Raw genomic sequence first — 26392 nt, 5'->3', positions numbered from 1 at the left:
ATCCATGTCACGGGTACTTTCACAGTTCCCAAACAGCCAAATCCCATGAAGAACTGATGACTGTAGAAAACTGAACATGGCCAAGCCGTTTTCAGAAATTAGCCCTTCTAGAGCCAAAGTTGCCCTGATAAATAAAAGCAAAAGGGTTCCCATACCTGTCTAGCGTTCCACCCCATAATCTTCATGTTCCCCTAGTTATAAGCAAATAAACTCTATTTATTTTATCTTATTCTGCACCACTGGAAGAGAGATGCAGTAAGGAGGAGGGATAGGGCTGCGTGCAATTCTTTTTTACACAAAGTGAATGAGCTTCTCCTTGGTTTGCATAAAAATAAGTGCTGAATATGCAGCATCCAGCTGCTGTGTCCCAATTGAAATCAATGGAAAGCATCCCACACATTTGGATGTAACAGGACTGGATCCTTGACAGATAAATGAAAGCCTTAGCATCCACCTGAAGCCAGTAATTTTTACAAGTAAAATCACAATACGAGCCGTTACAGGCTAAACTTCCCAAAGAACGAATGGTAAGCATCTAATATTGGTTGGTGTTGGGCAAACAGAGGTGTTTGCATGAGAGCAGACCAACGCACAGATAGACAGGAAGCCTCCCTGGCCTGTCCCCAAGCGAGCGAGCGCTCAGCTGTAGCCTTGCTATAGCACAGCCAGGTCACAGAACAGCAAGCGCCTGCCCATGCCTGGTTCTCTGCCAGGAGAGCCCTGAGGGATGGGGAGCACATGGTCACTGCTGAGCAGGGACACGGCTCCTGGCCGAAGAGAGGTGTGGAAATTCCTGTTGACTGCAAGCTTACCTCTGAATTCACTTACCATCTTGTGTGAGTCAAACTGCTTGAAGACACCGGCTCGGCGAGCTGTGCAGAAGCACCACAGATGCTTAGGGAACTGTGGAGGTTTTTCTGTGAATTTTCATGCTGCTCTGTTTAAATAAACATGATTGCAAATGCAACCTTGTTAATGTTTCCCAAGTGACTTGCTAAGGATAATAAGTAACACAAGAACACTTATTTTTCATGTTGCTTCTCAGGACAATCCTATCTCTTAGTGCAAATAAAACTATCCTGCTCTCTCTAGGGGAACTTCAGTAAAATGCTAGTCAGGCCTGAGGCACTGATAGGGATACAGCCCAACTCCTCCAAACAGAAGAAATCGGCATTTTCAGTCCCACAATGGTAGTCCATTAGCAGCAAGCACAAGCAAAGAGAGACACTTAGGGCAATATAAAGCAGGGCTTAAAAGCTTTTCTCAGCCTGCTTTATGAAGGCAGTTGTTGTCATTGCTGGGCCTCACTAATGAATGTGAGGAAACTTGGTGGACAGCCTGCAACCAAATGTTGGTAATCATATATTAAAGGTGTCTCTTTCCTGAACTCATAAATATCTTTACTTGGATCTTACAACAGTCTGCCCAGTCTCTGAGATGGAATGTGTCCTGAGATACATGAGACAAATGATGAGTGATAGGTCTCTAACTGCTGTCTGTAAGTGCTTCAACGAGTTGTAAACTTAGAACTAAAGAAACTGAAGAACTTAAGGAAGTGTATGGGAAAGCTACCAGGGGCTAACAGCTCCAGGTGTCCATGTGCTGACCCTCACTTCAACAGCACTTCAAGCAGTCTGATTCCTCCTATCAGAAAGCAGTGACTTACCTCAACCACTGAGCAAAGAGAAGAAAAAATCCTATCCTCTTTATTTTGCTTTGAAATTATTTTAGCCAACACCATTTATTTCCATTTACTGTATACAAGGCTAAAGGTGGAAAGTATGCCTCACTAATACTGGTGTTAATAGCCATATAAAGTAAGCATTTGAAACTGATACAGAAAGTTCAATATTTCAGTAAAGAGCACTGATTCGTGCTCAGTCTTCATTTATCTGGCACTGTTAAATGTCTTCCCATGACCTCCCCTGGACCAGGGAGTAAAGCAGAGCAGCAGCAGCCTGACATGGTTCCATACCAACAACCTGCAGCCAGACCTGTGGTACTTGGACTATGGTATCACTAGCAGATGTGGCCAGCCCCAGCTCACACAAATTAGATGGGGCAAAGCTGAAATCCTGAAGAAAGTAAGAAATGCTTTTAAAGAGCAAACGTCGCTGGTTGGAGCAGGTGGGAAATTGTATTATGGTATCAAGATGACCACAGACAACAAAGGCAAAGACACCAGAAATCTTTGCTGATGAGAACATACTGTACGCAAGCTTTGCATAAACAAACAAGCTATCTGAGAGCTCAGGTCAGTGATTAATGTCCTCCCTCGCTCATTTACCTGAACTGAGCAAATTACCGGCTCTCACTGCTTTCTTGGTGGGAGAGACAGGTTCTTGTTAGATGGCTCTTCTGTCTCTCTTTGGGGGAGACATCTTTTGTAGTGTAAGCACTAGGCTACCTATGCCCCAACTCCTTTTAACTTACACACACACACACACACACACACACACACATATATGGTTAAGGCACGATAGCTTCTCATGGACTGGCATAGCCTACCATAGCTTATGAGGATGCATATATTCATCAGGACAGTGAAATCCTCCTAGTGTTGGGCCAACTTGTCCTAGTTCCATATCAACAGGAGTTTTATTTCAGCAAACTAATAACATACTTAAAAATCCTATTAAAAGACTCTCCATAGCAGTAACTATCAGCAAAACAGAAGTTTGAAAGCTGATGCTCCCCATGCATAAGGAATGAGGAGGACTATGCATCATCCTCTGCCTCAGCCTGAGTAAGCCTATGGAATTGCCTTGGGAGTGTTCCAGCTACTTCAGTGGTACTCGAGGCAGGGGTATCAATATATCTCTGCTAATATCAGTGTAGCACCTATAAACACTATTCTGTTTATTGTCTGCTTAACGTATGGGACAGCAAGGCACTGTCAGAGGGACAGCAAGGCACTGTGTGAAACAGTGCTCTGGGTTAGCAGCCAGCAAAGAGATTGCTACTGATAAAAGTCAAATGAGAAATGGCAGCACAGCTGCCACGGGGAAAAGGGAATTCCCAGGACAGTGCCTCTTTTTTTGAGCACAAAGGAAGCTCAGGGAAAACATTGGGTGGTCAGTAAACCTGAGGGCTAGAGACAGACCCAGAGAGCTTTTGGAAATAGCTTCAGAGGCTGGCAGTAAAACAGAAGAACTCATGAGATTAATCCTGCTAAAATCTAGTGTGGCTGATAAGAATTAACCATGCTTGCACCTGCCTACATACAGAACAACAATACTGGCTGATTTGATGCTGGTGATGGTGAGAAGGAAAGGATTGTTTCAGCAGATTATATTCCTAAAGGTTAGCTCCCCATTTATTGCCTTACATATGGAGAATACCACTGAAGGACAAGTTTCATGCCCCTAGAAAATAGCATTCCTAAATTTAGACTATCCTTAAAACCTTTTCTTGCTAAGGAAAATAAGGATTGCTAGAAAGTGTGATGTGCTACATGTTCTTATGCCGAAATAAGACTGAAACTGAGCTTCAGATATTTGTGTCATGCTACTGAGAGCTACTGAGAGACTGGGGAGGAGAGATCAGCAGCTTCTCCCACCTCTTTCACTACCATATAGCCATCTTTCAAAGAGAGGAACCTCAAAATCCTTTTGGCTTCAGCACCCTCCTTCCAGTGACAAATAATATTTAATTCTAGGGATATTTCATTTGCCTTGTCCTTATCCTCAAAGCGTGGGCTGATCAGTCTGACTACGCTACTGCATAAACAGCTGGTGAATGGCACGTGCCTGTAACTCAGAGGTAGGCAAGCCCAGATATCTGTTTTGCGTGGTAATTCAGAGTCTGATAACTCATTCACGTGGACTCTTTAAATACAAGACAGAGGATTGTCTTCTGCAAATTCAAAAACCTCTGAAATATGAGCAACCACCATTCACAACGAAACTCCACACAACTGTCACAACTATGCCAAATAAAAATTTAGTATAAAAAATAAGGAAATCAACTTCACCAACTTCTGACTGCTAAACTAAAGCCCCAGCATTCAACAGCATCAAAGTGTGATCAGGCCATGGCACTGCAGGAACAGCAGATATTTTCAAAAATAAATCAGAAAGTTGTATCCCACTTCAAAACTATTGAAAAGTGACATTGCTGCATGTTATTTTTTTTTTTCTGAAAGATGTAAAAGGGAGATGAGGTGACTAAATCACTGCTGTACTGATTTCAAAGAATAACAACAACAAAAAAAGGATAGTACTCTAGAAATTGTTGTACCACACAGATGTCAGTAGTCACTTTAATCAGCGCTACACTTTGTTTATGCATAATATGCAGGAGTGAACAGTAGAGGGTGTTAGCTTAAAGGAAAACTTGAGTGCACTGTATGGAATATGTCTTGTTTGCTACAGATCACAACAAAAAAATCAGGCCCTGAGAAGCAGAGCTGTGGCTCAGTGTAAACAGCACTGGAGAACCTCTCCGTCATCCTCTTTAAGGCCAAAGTAAAGAAATAAAAGAATTGCAAACAAACCCCTCTTCCCACCTCAAATCTTAGTCCACAAGTTCTTTCTATAGAAAGAGAGTCCAGCTGGGGTGGTTGGGGGTTTTTTTGTCCTTTCACATCATAACAATTCAGCTGGGCGAGCTCAGGCTTCAGCTGGGCTCGGGCAGCCAGCGCGGTCCCTGCGGCCTCCGCGGGGATGGGCTTTTCCCAGCGGAGCTCGGGGCTGGATCCCACTGGGTGCCGGGTGCTTCACACACGCTGTCAGCACCCTCAAGTCATGTAGCCTTGGAAGGAGCCCTGGGCCAGGGCTTCAGGCTTGCTTACTCATTTTGTGGGATTTTCAGGAGCAGCAGCCACTTAAATCGACAAGAAATAAGTATTTTTTAATGTAAGTGCCTGTCTCTTTAGACACCTCGGTGCACCCCAGGGCACGCAATTTCACTGCCTCTGAGCCACATTATAGGAGCATTTGGCCGCTGGTGAAGCTGAGCTCCAAGCAAACAGCCTCAGTGCTCTCGTACAACAGAGAGGAGCTCCCTTTCTCATCTGCTTTGCTGCACTGATAGGAGAAAAGAGCCATGGGAGCTTTTTTCTTCCGCTAGCGAAACACTCTCTGCACACAAAGCGCAAATGTGTCAAGTACAAAAGCGGAACGGCGAGGGAGAGTGGCACTGACAGAGCCTGAAACTCCACGCACAGCTCAACCCACCCAGAGGTTGCAACAGATGAAAAGAGGTGCTGTTTCCTCAGTCAGGAAGCCTGTCTCTGTGTTGTCCAGCTAAAAGACCTGGCTTTGCCACCAGCAAGCTTCAGGATGGCAGTTATGTTAAAGTTTTCATGCCATTTATGACTATTTTTTAGACTTGAATAATTTTTCAATGTACCTCTCAGAACGGGTAAATGTTCTTTAGATGACTTTCCAGGTAGCAGCTCAGAAAAATTATTTGTGACCTTTTTCATGGCATGCCTTGGTATCAGTAGGCGTGCCTTTGTTTTCTAAAGCTTTCTATGGGCAAAGTTATTTCTTCCACTCTTCACATAATTAAGCAGATATAAATGGCAATGGATATAAACAGACAAACCTAAGCCTCTCCTGCAGTGTTCACCAGAGGGAATGACTTCACAGGCAGGGTTTAGTGCTATTTGAGGTACTGTGGATTATCTCACCCAGCATCTAGCAGCCAGACCAAATGAGTCTTCCATAAGTCTTATGTCATATATGCCAGCCTGAACCAGATGTCTTGAAGACCCTTAAGTGTCTCAAATAACACTGGACAGATATGTTTAAGCAATGGGACTTCATCCTTTTTATTTCAATTCTATGGCTCTGAGAGAAAAATAGAGAGAGATTTTTGAAGTTCCTTAATTTGTTTAGACTTCCTCAGGAAGGATATTTGTGGCTACAGAATTCATGAGCCTCACATCTACATGCTGAATCACCATATTTTCCTCCAGCTCAGCTCAGTTAGATGCTAAATCTGTGTCGTGGACACACACGTACTCCTCATCAAGCGCCTGCATTTAGATTTCAACTCTCAGATGAAAATAGTTACCACTGACTTGACTAACTTTCTTTTGTACATTTTAGTTCATAAAAACTCACTTAGGTGAAAATGAGAGACATTTTTAAAGTATTATATAGTAATAAGTACTAGGTGAATTTTACGGAAATTAACTGAAGTTGTGTACATTGGTGTCTAGAGTGTCTGTAACAACAACCTCTTAAAGTTACCTGGGGCCACTGCTGGAAAGATCAAAACTGCAGTGCCATTTTGCTCAGTATTCTATAGCTTATAAAAAGACCCAAGCCTTGCAGAAGTGTCATAATCTAATTCAAAATATAAAAGGCAAAACAGCAATAGAAGTGCATCTAGGTATGATGTATAATAAAATAAAACTTCTTTTTTGATCACCTAGCTTTTCTCCTGAGTGTAACCCATTTCCCAGTGGCAGTAAAGTATGCAACCTCCTGCTGCTCTCACAGCCAGAATTAAGCAGAAGATCCATGGTAGGAAAAAGAGAAAGAAGAGACAAAGAAAATTAATTTTGTCAAGAAAGACATTAAGGAAGCTTACGTGTAGCTTTTGTGCTTGGGAAGAAAGCACACGGTGACAGCATGTAGCTGCTCTTTGACCACAAGGGCTGTCAGAGCTGCATGGGACTAACAAGCACAGCACCACAGTCCCATATTGCTAATGCATTTAGCCATATATTTAATTATGAGAACAAACAGACCAATACTCAGCTGTCAGCACCACAGGCATACTCACAATGTAATTGTCTGAAAACATATTTTTAAATTCATGTGCCAAAAAAATATTTAAGCACTCAATACCAAGCTGTTAACTTGAAGTCTTGTGTCTTGTTTGGCAAGGAAAGGTCTGAGTTTCTTCATCTGTAAAGCCGCTGCATAGAAGAAGGATTGATGGTAAACCTTGGCAGGAACTTTCTTGTGAAAGATCTTTTCTCCAGTGATAAACCTCTTATTATATATCTGCAGGCAAATTACATACTGACCCTATGTCACCTGTCTTGACATGGATGAAAAACTAGCTAGTAGGTACCCAGATATGCTTCTGCTCAGAAAAAATGGACAACAAAATAAATACTGAAGGGTATAACACACTCTGCCTTGGTGTCTAGTCTGCCACCATTCTAGAAGTTTTCTACTCAATCCAATGACATCTTGCTTTTTTATGGAGAACTCAAATTCAGTATCTCTGACCTGCTATAACAGCAGTGCTTATAAAAACTTATCTAACCCCTGTATTTTGTGTGTTATTTATATTTTTTAATACTTTGCACGCCTAGCAAGGGCAAAGCTCTTTCAGTTCAAGGTGACTTTCATGTTAGATCAATGAAAACAACAGGAAAGAATAAACAGGCAGCGTCTGTGGGTGGTAAATGAATGCAGTACATGTGAAAGGACTTTCAGAACAAAGCTGGGCTCTGCGGACAGGCAGAGAAGACGAAAAACATGAAGAACAGTAGAAAGAAAACAAGACATTTTCAGCTATATTCCCCATCTGTATTCACTACATTGCCTGAATTCACTCCCCACATACATTTCTTAGTAAATGGTTTGGTTTTGCATTTTAGCCATGAAAAGTGAGTAGATTCACAGTATGTTGTATCAGAAAGAGCATGGGGAGATGGTAATTCTACAAATTGCTGGTATGTAAGGAGACTATCCCCCCACAGAATTCCCCTCTCATCTTCCTAGCAAACACAGTCCCACTTCATCTCAGCAGGCAGGGAGATTCATGCCCCAGAGGGGGAAGGGCCCCACACTGCAGAGTTTAGAGCCGGCAGCACCTCCAGCCAGCGCCGTACCTGGAGCACAGGCGCGGCAGTCGTGTTGTTGCACCATGGTACTGCACCAGCTGCAGCTTCATGTAGGTGCTAGCAGGACAATCCAAGGAGGACAATTAGTGATTTAATCTGAGGAGAATGCTGAGCTTGAAAGGTCAGTGTCCACAAATATTTCTTGCTTACCGATGACTCAAATTTTGTTTTCAAGTGTAAGCCACCAAGCTCTGCTTTAGCTCCGAGCCTACTAGCAGCTCTAGAAATGCAGGGTGGATCCCAAACCAATGCAGGCTGCTCATCACCAGGGCTGATCAATGCAGCCTCAGTGCCACAATAGCCACCTTCATGTGGCTTCTGGTTGACTTAGGGCACTGACAAATCTGTTTGCAGAAGAAATCTGCCTGGAAACATTATAGAGGATTAGCAGGAGAAGCAAAAAAAAAGATGTAACCCGTATATAGAATCACAGAATCATAGAGTGGGTTGGATTGGAAGGGACCGTAAAGATCATCTAGTTCCAATCACCCTGCCATCAGCAGGGACACCTTCCACTAGATCAGGTTGCTCAAAGCCTCATCCAGCCTGGCCTTAAACACTTCTAGGGAGGGGGCATCCACAACTTCCTTGGGCAACCTGTTCCAGTGTCTGACCACCCTCACAGTGAAAAACTTCTTCCTAATATCTAATCTAAACCTGCCCTCTTTCAGTTTAAACCCATTTCCCCTTGTTTTGTCATTAACTGCCCTTATGGAAAGTCCCTCCCCAGCTTTCTTGTAGCCCCTTCAGGTACTGGAAGGCCGCTATAAGATCTCCCCTGAGCCTTCTCTTCTCCAGGCTGAACAGCCTCAGCTCTTTCAGCCTGTCTTCATAGGAGAGGTGCTCCAGCCCTTGGATCATCCTGGTGGCCCTTCTCTGGACTTGTTCTAACAGGTCCATGTCTTTCTTATGTTGGGGGCTCCAGAACTGGACGCAGTATTCCAGGTGGGGCCTTACAAGAGCAGAGTAGAGGGAAGGCAGATGTGCCATGCTGTGAACTCAAAACACATTGCAAGGCAGAGCTTGGCTGGAGCTTGTGAACCCCTGGGAACAAAGCTTGATGCAGGTTTGAATAAGTCTGATCTGTATCTTTGCAGCAAAACCAGGGAAGATCTGCCAGATTGTTCATGTTAGCCTTAAGTTTGAGAGATCTGCTGATCCTGAAACTTACAGCTTACCTCAGGGAAACTAAAGGTGTTGGAATTAGCCACACTATTAACATCAAAAACCTTCCAAATAATCCTGCCTTTAACAGGTCTTGTGAAATTCAATTACACTAACTATTTTATTAAACTACCAAAACTGGGGACAATAGTCCCAAAGAAATGTCACAAAAGAACTACTCAGATGCTGGGGAATAAATGTGTCAATGAGAGGAAAGTCAAGCTCTAGGAATAAAAAAAAGACCACCTTGGCAAATGAGGCCCTGTAACATATCTCCATATTTCTTTTTATGGTGAGCCATAAAATGGTTGCCTGGAAAACCTTATATACCTGTCCATAACCATTTCTCTCCAGAAGAAAGGCTATTTCCAGAGGAAAAAGACATGAGCAGTCTAAGGAAAAGTTCTAAAATATCCTGGTCTAAGAAGCTTGCCTGGAAACTAAGGCATCTCCTATCTTAAATCTCCATCCCACTTTGACCTTCTTTATTCTCTGCTGGCGACACGCAACATAAAACAAAGATGAGGTGTGCAAGGATCTCCAGCATCCTCAACACTGATATAGAGAAAAGTCATCTTACAATCACAAAACTGGGCTCAAGGCCAGTGCATGCAGGTAGCTGTGACTACATGTCATAGCCTGTGTCCTGAATTTCCCCACATCTTTTCCACAAAAGCCTCAGGCAGCTAAAGATCATGTGGAAAACAGGGAGGCAGAGAGGCAGCTGCACAGGTGCTGCAATGGTCAGCTCTAAGTTACCTGGGGAGGAAACTGTCTGGAGCAGATGGACGATTACCTCTTCTGCACCTGCTAAGGACTGAGATGCGGGGAAACTTTCAGTGGAAGGGGTGACACTGTCAATGCCCAAAAGCTGGTTGGAGTGGAAGAAAAACTAGGCAAAAAGAGCTGGTGTTCAGTTTAGGCCACAGATGTGTTTGTTTGTTTCTAACCTTTTCTTACAGCCCTATAATTAGAAGATTGAGCTTACAATGTGCTGAAATCAACCCTCGTGCAGTTTCACCCTTTAGCATGTTTTCTATTAAGTTGATCTGGTTTGACGTGAGTCTCTCCAGAATCATCAAGGCTTCATCAGCAAACCTCATCTCATGACTTTGTGAGGGATGGCACCTGCTTAGTGCTGTTAGCCTGGCTCCAGGCCCAGTGTGGGGAAGACTGACACTGCTAGCTGCTCTGTTTTGAAGAGTAGTCAGCATTAGCCCACACCTTTTTCTGCCTCCTTCCAGAGAAGCACCTCACAGCTGGGGGAAAACCTCAGGTTTGATGCTAACACCCTCATTTTAGCAACAGGAGGTTGTTACAAGTGGCCACAGATCCACTCAGAGTAGTGTCAATAGTGGTTAAGAGCAGCCATGTGATCTCATACAGTGTCATTTACCAAAGGACTGAGCCCTTTGGAGCTCAGTTTTGTTTATGCAGAAGTCAAGCTACCAGTGTTCTCTCTAGGCAAGAAAGGAAACAGCCATGAAGGAAAAGATTCTTTGCATACCTGTGCAGTTCAAGTTAAAGTTTCCTACAGAAACTTATTCCATGAAGGTGCCCATTTACATGGAAGGCAGGACATTAATCTGATTTCATGGTTTCACAACTGAGTAGGAGGTTACTGATGACTTTCTAAAAGAATTATATCTCAAAAGCTTTTCCACTTCCTCCAGTTCTATCAGCTGGTCTCATAAAAGCCTTTATACTCAATGCCCCTTTTATCCTTGCTTCTCTTGGACCTCAGGAGTTTCATGGTCACGCTACAATATGACAGCTAACTGGCAGGTGTGCTCTTCTTACACCTTTCTTTTGCTCAACTGAGCAATCCACTATAAAGTATCTTTTTTACCTTCTTGTGCAGCACCAACAAATGCATGTAATGCTGAATGCCGGGGGCTGCGTCCCAACCCCTGGGGTCCAGAGTTTGCTCTGGGATGACAGATACAGGTGGAGATGCATGTGACTTTTTTCTTTTTTGTTTTGTTTTGTTTTGAAGGCTATCTTTATTTCTCAAAAAGAAACAGAAATGTGGGGGGAAGTGAATAGGGCAAGTACCATCTCAGTGGTTGGAAAAGGATCACACAGAAGAAGCCTGAGCATAGCATTGGCCAGTCCCAAAGCCCACCACTGACAACTTTGTATGAGACAGTGCAAGGAACCAGCAACCTGGGTTTTCAATGATCTGTTATGCTCTATTGACAGAACCTGAAATTAGGCCATCTTGGTCAAGCTCAGCCATCTGGCAAATCTAATTGGAAAATTAATCTTGTTGACAGCCCATAATACTACTGGCCTCTTTAAAAAACACCTCAGTGGAAAGAAGCAAGCATATGAAAACATAAGCTCCTGTGCATCTGCAGCATACAGTAGAACCTGGGACAGGGCTTGTGTTGTGCGAATGGACCGACAGGAATGTTTGAATGAAAAGAATAAATCATGCTGACAATTTCCAGGCTTAATACAAAGCAATGCAACAAAACATTTAACCAAACTCAGAGAGGAAAAAAAGTCTTGTGGGCGCAGCAGGGAAAATTAATAAATGTTATCCCATGACAGGTGCTTCTTGAGGTCAGACTGCGCACCCAGAAAGGAACAGTGAAATAGATCCTCAATAACAAGTGAAAAGGGAACTCATCCATCACCATCCATATTTCTGTAATTAATCAGACTTTAAATATAGCTTGTCTAAAGAACCAACAGTGATTGACGATGATCCTTTAAGCAGAAGAAGAATTCACCATTCAGACTACCTGTGCTGCTAGTTTTGATCCTGTGCTTGGTTAATGTTCTTGTTTGTATTTGTACAAACAAATTTGTATCGCATCCAGTGGAATACTAAGGTAAGTTTTCTTCATCCATATTTTCAAGCTGGTTCCAGTCTTTGTCACTGTGGGGTGGCCACAGTGACACCATCCATCTGCACATACTTGAACAAAATGTACTTGCAAAATTGGCCCATGCTCCATTTTGTTCATGTCATTGGATTTGCACGTGTTCAGCCTCAAATACACAGTAATCACAAAAGACATAGGTGAGATGATCATGTCAATGCTGAATTAGCTTGACTGAGACATATCTTCTGCTAAAAATGTGTGCTGGTAGATTCCAAAGCCCATGTGATTGAAAGCTGTTCTTGGGAGAAAAGTAGGTTTTCTGTTCAACAAACTTTTCATTGGGATATATTTTCTACCAAAATTTATAGGGCTCTTCCATTCATTGGTAGTGCCATTTCCTCCAGAAAACCAAAGTGTTCATGTCCACAGTAGAAATATTTCTTCCCAGCTCTCCTGGCCTAAAATTTAATGGATGCTGTGGCATAATTATAGCACTACGAATATTTGTCTCCACTGACTACAGAAATATAGTTTTTTTATACTCTCTCCTAAATTGTGCTATTCTCATTTCATATCAATAGCTGTGAAAAATGTGAAGTACAGAGCAGGGCTTGAGATTTTCAGTGTGTTTGTATATTAAAGACTAGCCAGTAAATCGAGGCCAAGAGAAGCAGGGTTATTAAGTACAGTGCTTTTAGTTCTCCTACAGCAGAGGACACCTATTCATCTGAAAATAATGTGGCACCTTCTCCCTCTCTGAGTGGCTCCTTGAGATTTGGTAATAAGCACCACAAGCAGCTCCAGGTCTTGTCTCCACACTGGCCTCAAGGGAGACTCTACTAGCTTTGCCATAAACCAAATGTGGCCTTCCTGCATCTGTAAGATCAAAGCAGAATATTTCACCCCTTCATCATACTGAGAATTTACCTCACAAGAGTAAGGTACTAGCATCACAGAAAGACCTTTGGTGGGAGCTGAGCATTTCATGGTGTTTGGGGTGTCTTCTGTTCATTGTCATATTTCTTTTACATTTCAGGGCCAAAAAGTCAAAGTTCTTGCCATGCTACCATGGTTTACATTGTGCTAAGTGAAATATTTAGTGCTCAGCAGAAGTGTGCAGCATGAAATAAAGAACACTCACTCAGAGGAGGTGTTTCCTCACTATTATTCTACACAGACACACACAGAAAGATCATAAGAGAAGCTGTTTGGTAAGATTCCTGGGCTCCAGCCAACCCCAACTTCAAATAATCTTTCTTGAGCAGAGGAAATGTCTTCTGTATTTCCGTCCCACTCATTTTTCCAGTGATGGAAATTATTTCCCCACATATCTATGCAAAAGTCTCCCTAACAACATGCAGATATCTATGCTCAGCTGCAGAGATGTCCTTGGCTCACCACATCACTGGCTCTGTCGGGACCCTTGAGTCCCTGAGTACAGCTAGCACAGCATCCCTGTCACTGCCATTTGAAATCTGCAGTAATGATGTTACACTCTGGGCATCCAGAAGAGCCAGAACAGCCAGACACCATCTTGTAAGGCAAAATTGTCTCTCTTATTACTTTGTTCAATCATGCAGCAATCTTTAGTATTTGCTAATTCATTTGGAAAAATATGTGGAATGTAATAATAATAATAATGCAATATTAATCTAAGAATAGCCTTCATCTGAGAAAGACATTTAAAAAGTGAAGAATTGAAGTGTAGAGGAGGTAATAAAGGAAAAGAAAAGACCCAAGATATTACTGCTACATCAAACCAGAAGAATATCCTAGCAAATAGATTCAGTTATAAATGTGTCATTTATCTAAAATACAAAAAAGTCTGTGGATAACCTGGCTACTATAAGATCTGGTATTCAACAAAAATAAATGTACCACTGGCTTACAATTTATACATATGTTACACAATTTACACATTAATTGTCTACCTTCTGTTTCTATTTGGTTGAGTGTATCTTTTCAACTCCACTTTACTTCAAATGTAAAGATGAATACCTACATCTGCCTGGAAATTGCACAGGTATCTACAGTCAAGCTTGCCAGAATCTTTAATGTTCATTCACCTTGATATGCCAAAAATATTAAGAATCAGCCTTCACCTTCTTAACAGAAAGCCCTAGAGAAGCACACAATTGTGCCACTACATCCACAAGTCATACTTTGGTTGAGGTGAGCACCTTCAGCATTAAACACACTACATCCTCCCAGCTGTGTGCCATTTGAAATGTCATGTCTTGGACAAAGAATATCACATTACATTTGTTAGACAGAGAAAATTATTCTTCATTTGGATTCTTTTATTACTGGCTTCAGTCACCTATTCATTATTTGGGAGCTAAGAATAGAGATGCTCCTAAATGTGTCAAGGTGCAATTCCTGCTTTCATTTATAATGCTCGAGCACTGAAGCAATTCCTCTGCCTTCAGAGCAGTGCAAGCTTTATATCAAACATCATAGAGGAGAATCCAGCCCTCGGTCTAAGTCTGTGTTACAAAGGTTAGTCTTCAAAGGCAAAGCATCTCATCTGTGTTCTCATGGAACAGTCCACATCAGAGGAAAAGCCTTAGGACAAATATATGTAAAAGTCAGCAGGACTATGCAATAGAAAACTGGGTAAGTTCCCAGCAGCTGTTCTTCCCAGATGCCTTACAGACCGAGTCTGTGAAAAAGGAGTTTTGGAAAAAGGCCTTTCATAAGAAAGACCCACAGTTAATAAATCAAATAGGTCTACTGGAAACAAAGGATACTCAGACAAATACAGTTTTCCATTCTCTCTTCTCATATTGATACTTTTCAGCAGCACAGCTGAACATCTGACACTGTTTCTCTTTCATACCTCCAAAGTAAGTCTGCAAAATCATAATTTAGCATTAACTAGACAGTTTATTTTTGATTCAATTAATAAAATTTCAGTTACAGGTGCTAAAAATCTTTCCTATCTTCAGCCTCATCCATTCCTCACAAGCACCTTCATCATGCACCTTTAACGTGGCTTCCTTTGCTCTGCACAGTGATGCTGAGGCTGTCTTGGCCATCCTTGTTGCTCCATATTGACTCTAATAATTCTGCTTTTACCAGCCTCTGGAGACTTTTCTATAGCAGGACTATGCAAGCAACAGGGATGCTTCAGTGAGCTGGAAGTTGAAGTGCTCGGCGATTGCAGAGTTTGATGCCTTGATGAACGCCAGGATGAAATGGAGAATGAAGATGCTAGGAGAGAACAGGTACTCTTTAGCGAGAGAAAATATTGACCCACTATGAGCTTGGATACAACAGTTCAACATCCATCCCCAACACACACCCTGTAATTTATCATGGAACAAACAACTCCACGACTATGGTAACAGAGCAATGGTCTTGTGTAAAGAGGCTTTTCACTGCTTTGCTTTTTGCTTTCATCCTCAAAAGTTCAAATCAGTCTGCTTTTTAAGTACTCTCATTTTCTAAGCTTGTAGCTGTTGTTATTCACATGCCAACCATTGTTTTTACTCTTCCTCGGGAATCATCTTCCAGCCACTGCTGGTGCCAGGGTCTGGGCTGCATGGACCTTTGTCAGACCCAGTATGACCATGCTTGTCTTCTCTGGTTTGCTATTAACAATACTGTGTCACTGAATAGTCACTTTTTACAATCATGTCAAATGAGGCCACCAACTACTAGGCACTCTCCTGGCACAAAATGATGACAATTGTAATGAATGAATGGCAAAAGACTGGAAGCTGGAGGAAAAATGAAAGAGAATAAAATAGGGAGAAACAAAGTAAACAAAATCACATGCTCTAACTTGCTTTGTATATTTCTTTAGGGCAAATTTTTCAATTTTAAATGATCCTAAAATAAACTTTCATGTAGCAGAAAACTAAACTGTGGGAGGCATCTAAAGATTGAAGTTATGATACACAGAGTGGGGAAGCAACAGCACAGATTGAGTATATAGAGAGTACAAGAAAGTACAAGACGTATATGATTAGTTTTAGGAATATTGATCGTCCACAGCTACTGCTGACAACCCTGAAGTTGAGGGTTTAAAAATCAAAAGCAAGCCTTTGGAAATTGTCTTCTACATGCACACTATCAGCACTTAGATACACAAAAGGAACTTTCTGAGACTTCTTGGGCAACCTAAGAGACAGGGATCTGGAGTTTACCTGTCTGAGGGTCAGGAAATTTCTCTACTGTATCCTATAAGCTGATGGTAACTGTCTGCAGTACAAAAAAATTGCCAAACTAAAATGCTGGAAGGTATTACAGCCATACTGCTGCCTTGAATAAAATGAAAGATGCACTCTTAAATGAGCATTCCCTATCACACACAATTCACAAACTGTTTCTTTTCTTTACCCAGTGCACATGCTTTCTATGTACCTTCCCATGATGTTGAAAGAAATGATTCTGGTCTTGCTCCCAGAATCTGGACTGAATTGCTCTTCCTCTCCCCTCCTCAGGCACCCCAATGGAACTGCACTTTCTTCCCTTGCATGTCTCCATGTTTCACTCTTTGTGGCAAAAGAGATGGAAAGTTTAACACACTTTCCTGTTTTGATGAGCGGACAACCCTGACAGAAGAGAGAGAGTCGTTTTGGCCAAGTTGTAACATACTATCAACAGAAAAACAGAAGCTAAATCTGGAGGCTGTTGGGGAGCCCTTAACAATGCACAGCTGCAGTAAGTGACAGATGCAAGCATAGCTGAATAGACGTCAACTGCTTATTAAACAAGCCGTGACCAACAGATGGGAACAGTGCTTTATTATGAGAGCCTTCTCTAAATGCTGAATGAACTATCTGGAAAATGAGATTGGAAAACAAGCGGCTGCTAAAAATGTGAAATCCTACTGTGGGAAACCCAGCCAAGCCACTAGACTGCCAGGTGCCACAGCTGTTACACTCTTGAACCCAATTCATAGGAACTAGATTTGCCACAGAAAAGGAAAAGGTCTCTCACCTACCCTATATTGGCAGTTACAGTAATTATCAGTGTAATTACTTCAAGTCACATCCCATTATAAATTAAAAAGGAGATTTGAGCTCTGTTAGTTATGACTGATTTGCTAATGCATCAGGCGATGAAGTCTATCACTGTGTATCATACCTGTACTTCACTCTCCATTGTTTTCTGATTTATTTTCTTACTAGATCACCATTTTGGAAAATCAGCAAGGAAATGATGTGACATGAACATTGATTTTAGGCAGTACAGAACAGAGAGAAGACTAGAAAGACAGGGAGAAGAATTTTTCTATAGAAACAAATACATGTTTTTTAAAGTATCTATAAAAACAATTATTGCAATAACCAATGAGAGAGTTAAGTATTTGTGATCTTGTTCAATCAAAGGGTTTTATCTGAGTTGCCTAGACAAAGAACCATTGTCCCACTAAGAGTTAGTGAGAATTTGCCAGGACTTAGTTCACGCTCATAAACATACAGAGCTAACTAACACAACAGGAGCAGCAGGCATACACATTAAAATAATAATGTGTTAAATATAATAGTTCTGGAATAAATAAGACAAAATTACATATCAATGCAATAATGAAGCTAATATACACTAAATAACTAACACAATTACTTAATCTTCTGTTAATGTCATTTTCCTGAGTGGGAACAACAGGAATAGGTTGTGGATTCCTCTTAACAATCAGAAATATTTTAGCTGAGCACAAACCAAACCACAAACATTACAAAATGCTCCATTAATTCACAGAGGATCTACAGCTCTGTGGAAATATAAAGCTTCATGGAAATACAGGCTTCATCAACCAGCCATGTAGCTGAATCCACATTATCTTGGAGAGCACAAAAACCCATCTCTACATGGAGCAATGCTCATTGAAGTTCAGGAGAACTTCCGTACTCATGTAATAGAGAAATGTACACATGAAGTCAGCAGAGCCATAGGAAGAAGTGCTGATTAACACATGGAGTAGTTACAAAAACACAGCCCAATCAGATTATTAAAAATATATATATGTATCTGGAGAGTTCAATAGAAGTGACAAGACAAACCTTTGGAAAGGAAATGTAGGAACTGCTGATGACATTAAATGCTTTTAACACATTAAACACATACTAACATTCACAGAGCATTATTGTGTATAAAGATGAAGAAAAAGCCTTTACTTCAGGCAAATAGATCAAGACTATTGAGCTTTTTTAAAGTTAAAAGATATCCAAATTATTCAGGTATTAGATATTACAATGAAAAGAGTATGTGGGAGGATTATGCGTCTTTCAGATAAAATAGTTCCCATTTTAAAAGACTGCTTTTAGAAATCTTGAAAAAATAAGTATAACCTAGTTACTGTAAAAGATATTTAGGTACCAAAGTAATTAGCTTTAACTACCAATGGTAGTTACAGGCTTTCAAAACTTTTCTCTGAGATGCTGATTCTATTTTTAAAATATCTACCTTTGTTATAAACAATCAAGAAATAATGAAAACAACTACTAGGAAAATCAGGTAAGCGACCACTCTGATGAACATTTGTGTGTCCAGCGTATGAAGGGCAACAATTGAGATTTCAGGGTTATGTAGGTGTCTGAAGATGAAAACAGGGTGATTCAGCTCCTAGTACTTTTGCAGTTTAGGCTCCTGACTTGAATATCCAGCCTTATTTGAGCATTACGAAAACTCCACAAAGGGAAAGCGCATTGCTAGATACCTGACATTTTTAATATCTGGTCCACAGAGACTAACTGAACATTTCATTACAACAGTAGAGCTTTCCAACAACTCAGCTATGTTATTCAACATTTACTCATATCAATGTAATTAAATATTACTATTTCTGAGGTTGTTAACCTGTATAGGTGAATGTCACAGGTCTGGTGCTCAGCACATATTGGACTGCCAAGCAGTGAGTGTAAACTAATAGTTCATACCAGACCTAAACCTTAGGCAGAAGGAAAAAGTGATGCCAGGCAAATCTGGGTTTTTTATTCTCTTCACTCTTTAAAATGAAATTAACTATTAACACAGTTAAAATAGTTGTGTATGTCAGGGGTTGAGTAACACATTTGATATAATTTGCAAAATTATATACACAAAATGCTATGAAATCATTAGCATAGTTTGAAAATGGGACAAATATCTCCACCCAAAGACAATAAATACACAATCATGTACAGAGATTGGATAAAGAGATAGCTGATGGAATGCTGTGAGGATGACCATATAGTCTTATTTAACATCTTCATCAGCTCTCTGACTTCCCCCATTCTGATAAAACACAGAAGCGTATATAACTGAAAATACATTTCAGCAAAAAAAACCCAAACCATATCCAGTATCCATGGTGTCATAAGAAGAGGACAGAGTACCCTCTTCAGCATGTTCGACATGCATACCACCTTGAAGTCTTGTAAGAGTCTCAATAGAGTACTATGAGATTATTTGGTAAGGCTAGGCAGGATTCAAGTGCATAGGTAGCCACAGCTCTCATTTAATCTTTCCTTCAACCTGGCAGTAATGGGACTGGCTGATCACATTAGCATTATTTCACATTTACTCAGCATCTGCATCTCCAGATGTCCAAGAGGGACGACAGAGCATTTCCAGTGAAGTAGCCCTACCTGTGGAAACTGTGGTTTCTCACACAGCTACAGGAGGAGCTCAGCACTCCTGCTCTTGTTTAAATCTGACCAAACCACTCCTAAAGCGCAGTGGCACCATAATACCCATTGCAAATGCCATTGTAAATGGCATTTGCAGACAATCTTTAAAAGATGAGTGAGAACGTAGAAGGAAAGTTCAAGGGAGATGAATCAAGTTGATTTATAACATGATGATTGAGTGAATCTATAATCCCCTACTTCTGGAAGTAAACAATTAATAAGGATGCTGAGAACATATTTAAAACAGTCCAAGGAGGTACAACTAGCAGGTATGGATAAAAATCCTCTTATCTTTCCACTGACAGTACGATCTTTAAATGAAGAGCTGATTGTGGCATGTAATGGCATACCTACACTAGTCCAGGTCTCTACTATAGAGTGATGTGGAGTATAGATATTCGTGTCAGTTTTAACTGAGCGAGCTGAGACACTAAAAGCAATTTAACATCAGAAGCATTGAGCTCCATATACAATAATTTCATTCCTGCAACACAGACATACCTTTAATCTAACAAGTAACAAACACTAGAAAGATTGGAATATCTATTCTGCTTACTAGATTGGTGTTATTGCATCTTCACTGCTACTACAAATGTTAGGGAAATTAAGATCGCATAGGCCAGAACATTATTCAGTTCTTCCCTTTGCTGTGGAAACACATTCTGAGAATGAGCAGTGTGAAGAATGGTTTCCAAAGGAAATGAAAGAATTTCATCACATAGGACGTGGGAAGGCAGACTGGTCTAACACCCAGAGAGATAATGCAGAACCCTGGTTCCTTGTATGGGGATTAACTAAAGGCCCATCAGATCTGTTTAATCCCTAATATTTATAATTTTCCAGAGCTACTTCTTTACCGTCAAATTCTTCTTCATTGCTTGGCAGTGAAATTCTTCTTCTCTGTTTTACTTCCTTTCTGGAGACGAACAAAATATCAGAGTCCAACATCCTCCCCCTAGGATGACTTTTGGCATCTGTTCTTCTCTTCTTTTTATGTTTTCCTCTATCTTTTTTCACAATACTTTTCTTTGCTTCTTCTTCATCTTCCACAGATGAGTGAGGGTCGGACTTTGTGGTCTCCCTGTCCAGGCTAGAAAATCAGACAAGGAAATTCACTAAGCTAAAAGCACACATTTTGTGTTCTATTTTAAATCCTTTCTTACATGACATAGATTTCACCTTTTCCCACATCTCACAGTGCTGACAAGAGCAGGACTTATCACACTCTTTTGCATTTGACAGGGCTATAAATGTCTTAGAATTCAGTTTCCCTTTTATTTATAAAAGAAGAAAAGCCTAAAACACAGATTGCATAGTTCCACTCTCTTATTTCTGTAGATACTGTATATCTTGCTAGCCTATTGCATACAATTTTTCCTCTTTGAAAAAATTCTGGATAGTATTCCTGTTAATCTCAGTTCTAATATGATTCAGCAAGAATTCATACCCTTCATATCCTTCATAAAGAGTCCATTCCCAGCTCACTCTTAAGATTTCTAAAATTTGTAGAACAGTTATGAAACAAAATACAGTTACAGATGTCTCCTTTGACTGCACTAAGCCCCACATTATCAGAAGTGCTTTGGTAACTACAGTTGAAACAAGTATTTAGGCAGTCAGCTCTACTGATATCAAACGAGATAAAGGCTTCTAAGTACCTTTCTGGCTCTGGCTCTAATTCTGTCTACCTCTTCTGACTCCAAAGAGGATTTAGGCAATAATTATCTTCTATGGTGTGGGCCCAGAGCACATAGTATTTTACTTTGCATATGGAATTTTTTATTTACATTTGCAGAGTGCTTGTTCTGCCATAATTATTCCTTTCCATTGTGATGGCAGAACACCCCAAACAAGTGCAAGAATCTAATATTAAAATGAGGAGAGCTATATTAGTACCTCTAAAGATTAGTGAATTAAGCATGATCCCTAGTACATACCACGTAAACATCAAAAGACAATCCCAAAGGTCCCAGGGCTGAAGATTTAGACAAGCTACTGTAATACAACATCTATGTGCCCTGTGGACTCCCTGTCAATAGGGAACCCTTTTACTTTTTAATCCCTCACTTCTACGGGACTTAGCACACAAGAATTATATCTTTTTGATATATTGTAATATCATATTACATTCAAACATTTTGTTTTCTTTCTGATTTAATTATGCTTCTGCTTTGTTTCAGTCAACAATGTCAGCATGTTCTCATTAGATCTGTGCACACTGATGAGCAATATGCCGCACTGTTCCCTTCTGTTAAGCATGACATGGAAGGCAGGTATTTATTTTAGACTATAGTAAATAATAAGTTTCAGTGGGAAACACAATTCCATGTCCCCTGAAAGGCAGGAGCTCTACTGGAAGCTCCAACTCAATCTGGGCTGGAGCACTGCCATGGCATTGCTGATATTGGTAACTGATTAACATGTAACTAGTGAAACAGAGTTGTTTAATGGCTTTGAACATACACCTCCTCATAAAGGGAAAACAATCATTCATCATGGCATGGTGGTTACACAAAGAAACAAATATAAAGTAAAATCATGGCCAGTAGCAGCTTTTTATGACACAGCCATTGAGTTAATGTAGTCAATGCCCAGGAAAGGACATTATGTATGTCTATGTGATACTAAAGTGACATGTTAAGCAGCAAGAAAGGAAAGAGATTTCACTTTACAAGTATGTGGCTTTACAGAAAACTCAAAACCTAGCTGAGAATGTCACAAGCAAAAGATGATTGTTCTGAAATAGTTAAGTGGATTGTCAGGGACCATCTACTCAAATCTTACAAAGCAATTTATTGTAAGGAGTTATAGAACCGAAAAGTAGGAAACTTAGAAGACACTTAACTACAAGAGCTCTATAGTACCAGGCTTTTGTCATTACTTCTTGGAAGAGACTAAAAATTCAGCAGAACAAGATATGATACATAATGTGGAAAACAGTGGAAAGAAATGTATTGCAGTAGATGATGAAGCCGGGAATGTGCAAAAGAAGGTGCTGTGATTCTGGCACCAGAATTATAGAATATTGTGGACCAGTAGTGATCACTGAGGTTTTAATTGGCCCACCAACAGACTTCATTCTGGGTACCTGGGGGTTAGGCCTATGTTGCCTTTATACTAAAAATTACTATATATGTAGTTTATCCAACACCAACAGAGGACCCTGGGAATCCCAAAAGCTCACATATCCCTAGTTCAGGGCTGTAAGTGGGCTTCTAAGCTAAGAGAATCTCAGTTTTAGATGTTCAGCTTTCTTTGCCATTTCTTATTAGCTGCTTTACTCATTTTACTGGACTCTGCGCTATAGATCTTGACATTCAATACACATCCTTGAAGCCAAAGTATCTAAATTCCACTCTCAGAGCTGCCAAATGCTCAGGTGTCACTGCTCTAAGTCCCACAACATCCCTTTGTGTATCTGGGCCTCGGTGTCTTTAAAACGCTGGCAATCAGATGTAAGTAATAGCATTTGAAATGACAGTTTGGAGGCACTTCTCATGTTCTTTTAATGGGGGTAATTTGAGAACAATCTGAATAGGGCCATCTTCAAAAACAGATGCTCAAAATTTATGCTCTGTTCCAGGCCACACTAAAAACTGTTCTAGTTTGGTTTCAAGGAGATAAAATGAATGCCTTAACTGAGAGTCCATTATTTTATGCTGTGGCAGCAATATTATTTGGAATATTTTATATTGATTTCATCAATTTCATTTCAATAATCTGCTATACAAACTGGCCAGTGCTTTTACAACCAAATCAGTGTTTACTAGGTGGAAACACTATATAGAAAATGACAATTAATATGACTTGAATATGCAGTTTCACATACTATTTTACTCAGAGATCTGCCAGACTTGTTATCACTTCATCTAAAATTTAGATCTAATAAGTACATTTATTTCTTATTTGCAAAAAATTAGGGCATTCATTTCAATCGGGTCTCCAAAGAATTCCTCTGTTTGCCCATGAATAACTCAATTTTCTCATCATTTGCATATAACAATGGCAAGTCAGTGTGCCAATAAAGTATTTTTGGAGAATGAACATTAAATTTGATATTAAAGCATTCAGCCATGAAGCAAAGTGTGTAGAATGGAAGCCACTCTTACTGCTTATGCATTTAGTCACATCTTTTCTTAATAAGGTACCTAATTTAGAATACAAACCAACTCAGTGGAAGGGAAAGACTTACCACTGATTTTGCTGGAGCTCAGCTCAGTTATATACCTGCCTCTTCTCAAATGGTTAAGGGAGAATGTCAGGAGGATGGAGCCAGGCTCTTCTCAGTGATGCCCAATGGTAGGACAAGGGGCAATGGGTGTGAGCTGGAACACAGGAGGTTCCGCTTAAACTTGAGAAGAAGCTGCTTTACAGTGAGGGTGACAGAGCACTGGAACAGGCTGCCCAGGGAGGTTGTGGAGGCTCCTTCTCTGGAGACATTCAAGACCCGCCTGGGCGCCTTCCTGTGTGATCTCATTTAGGTTCCTGCAGGGGGATTGGACTAGGAGATCTTTCGAGGTCCCTTCCAATCCCTGACACTCTGTGATTCTGTGGTTGTATGAGTTAAGTAGGAAACCATGGTTTACTTTTCATTGAAAAGAGACTACCATCATGAAAGTGATCTGGTCTGAAAAAAGTAATTGATGTATTTCCAGCTTTGGAATTCTGCTCAGTAAAATGGGGGTATTCATCTGTTTATGTGCTGTGGCTGCAAGCTGGCAGAAGAGTGAGTTCCAAAATGCACTGGAATCACTACTAGAAAATGTGCGGGAAACAGGTCTTTAATCAGTATTGCTTTTTCATTCCATCATTCTCAGGGAATCCATGGATCATCCTACAACCCATACCCTCTCCCATCATTTTTAGATGTTATCTTCAACACTGATCATCATATTAGAACATTTCAATAAAAACTAAGAACTTCTAAAATTGCCTTTAAAGGTGGGATTTGTCCTGTTCATGCAACCTCTTGGGAAGAAATCTCCCATGACAGAGATTATAAAATTGTGTTCTGAAGAAATATCCTTAGATGATTGTTCTGATCTTATTCTGCTTCCTAAGATCTGTTGTTGCTCGCTGTCAGAGGTTGTTGGTGCTCTGAAGGTTATCACATTCCAATGCTATATCAAATAGATTAAACTAGAACTTAATACAAGATGAAAAAGTAGACCACAATCCCTTGGAACCACCGCACATTCAGTACACACCACACCAGAAAAATGTTATGCCTGCTGTACCTAAGTTCTGCAGAACTTATGTAGGGGCTCGTATTCATCCTACATGCTCTCTCTCCATCATTCCCAGATTTAAGCCCAGTAGAAGATTCAGTATCTTAGAAACAACTTGTGATTTAATGTTTAGCTTTATATCACAATAAATATCTTAAAAGAAAAACAAGTTCTACAAAAAATAGAAGCTCCATCTCACCTTTCAGCAATCCTAAACAGCTTCCTGGGGCTAAGCTTCAAACCATCACATCCCATCAATGTTTCCAAAATGAAAACAGGGCAATAAATTGCCAGATAATAAAATGGTAGGACACTTAATGCTGTTCTGATTGGCACTCTTGTGGGTCAAATCACTCGATTGCATGTGTAGAGCAAGTCAGTTCACAGCAACTGTAGTTAAGAGTACTACATATGGAAATGTGACAGTATAGTTGAACCTAAGGTGCAATATTTAGGATGCACGTAAAATAACTTCTAGATTTTTAGGTTCAAGCATACTCACGTCATATAATCCGCCATCTGCACCGTTCTTATATACCGACAGGAAAAGGCATACTTTGTTTGGCTGATTTTAATAAGCCCATTTCTTACACAGTGCTCCTGCAATAATATAATCAACAGTCATCTATTTTAAATCCAAATCTCAATGAAACAATGAAGATAAGTATGTATAAAAAGCCAGCTGTTTTAATGTAATTGTAATCTGCCTCTAAATAATGAAGAGAACATTTGCAAGTACAAACTGCATTTTCTTAATATGTACTATGAAAAATGCAGTAAAATTATCATAATGGCTGATAAACAAACAAACAAACATAATGAAATGAACTGAAGACTATACTGACTGTGATAAAACCCCATATGTTTCTCATTTTCACAGCATGGAGCTTGTGAAAGCCACCAAATGGATTAAAGAGGAAAGAAAGTATGATTTAAGAATAAATTATCCTACAGAATTTCTTGGTTGAAGTCTGTTATATGAGCTCTTCACGAGTCCTGAAATCTGATTTACTTTGGTTAGCTGGAGACAGGTATTGGGACAGTGAGCTCATTAGCCTGGAAAATTCTATCTATCATCTGCCTCATCAGAAAGAGAACAATGATAATACCATTGCCAAATTGGTATCATCTTCCAGGTTTACTTACTTTCCTGTTGTTGAACATCAGAACTGTGTAGAGTTTATCATCCATTTCCACTCTCTTTGGTGTTGCTATGACAATGGCAGGTACATAATATTCATTTTCTGTCTGTGTCCCAGTTCTGGCAAACACATGGTCTCCAACCTACACACCAGGAAAACATTGGTTTGCAAGAACTGTGTAACTTATGAGTTTTACAAGATATAAAAGATATTCTACGTGAATCATCATTCTAACACATTCCCGTGCTTCAATATCGATCTTTAAAAGAAAAGAAGAACTTGGTCCTTGCATGTACCAATAATTCAGAAATTCCACTGAATCACAGACAGAATACAAAGCAAAAATAAAGGACAGAGCCCTACTAAATGTAACAGGGCTCAACTAGCAAGTCACACAGAATGAGGAAACTCTTACAACTCTTCAGCCCCTTGAACTTCGTGCAAATTTATATGGTTTTAGTAAGCTTTTAAACCAACTTTGAGAATTTTAGATAATTTAATATGCAACTAACTTATTAAAAATCATTTTTAAAATGAACACAGAAGTCAATTTTCTATCAAATTTTGCAGAACTTCTCTAGAATTGGATGTC

The 26392-nt window shown here is 40.2% G+C and overlaps 1 protein-coding gene across 1 annotated transcript in view; it reads right to left on the bottom strand.

Annotated features, from left to right (window-relative positions):
* Positions 1–14787: 14787 nt before the first annotated feature.
* The window catches only part of VWA3B (von Willebrand factor A domain containing 3B), a 68660-nt gene continuing 57055 nt past the window's right edge, over positions 14788–26392 (bottom strand). Inside the window, 5 exon segments of the mRNA XM_029083768.1 lie at positions 14788–14860; positions 14862–15024; positions 20288–20520; positions 25161–25258; positions 25805–25942. Of these exon segments, the coding sequence (XP_028939601.1) occupies positions 14788–14860; positions 14862–15024; positions 20288–20520; positions 25161–25258; positions 25805–25942 (705 nt within the window).

The sequence above is a fragment of the Antrostomus carolinensis genome, unplaced genomic scaffold (genome assembly GCF_000700745.2).
Source record: "Antrostomus carolinensis isolate BGI_N321 unplaced genomic scaffold, ASM70074v2 scaffold11972, whole genome shotgun sequence".
In the NCBI taxonomy this organism is placed as follows: Eukaryota; Metazoa; Chordata; class Aves; order Caprimulgiformes; family Caprimulgidae; genus Antrostomus; species Antrostomus carolinensis.
This window is presented reverse-complemented; position numbering and strand designations above follow the sequence as displayed.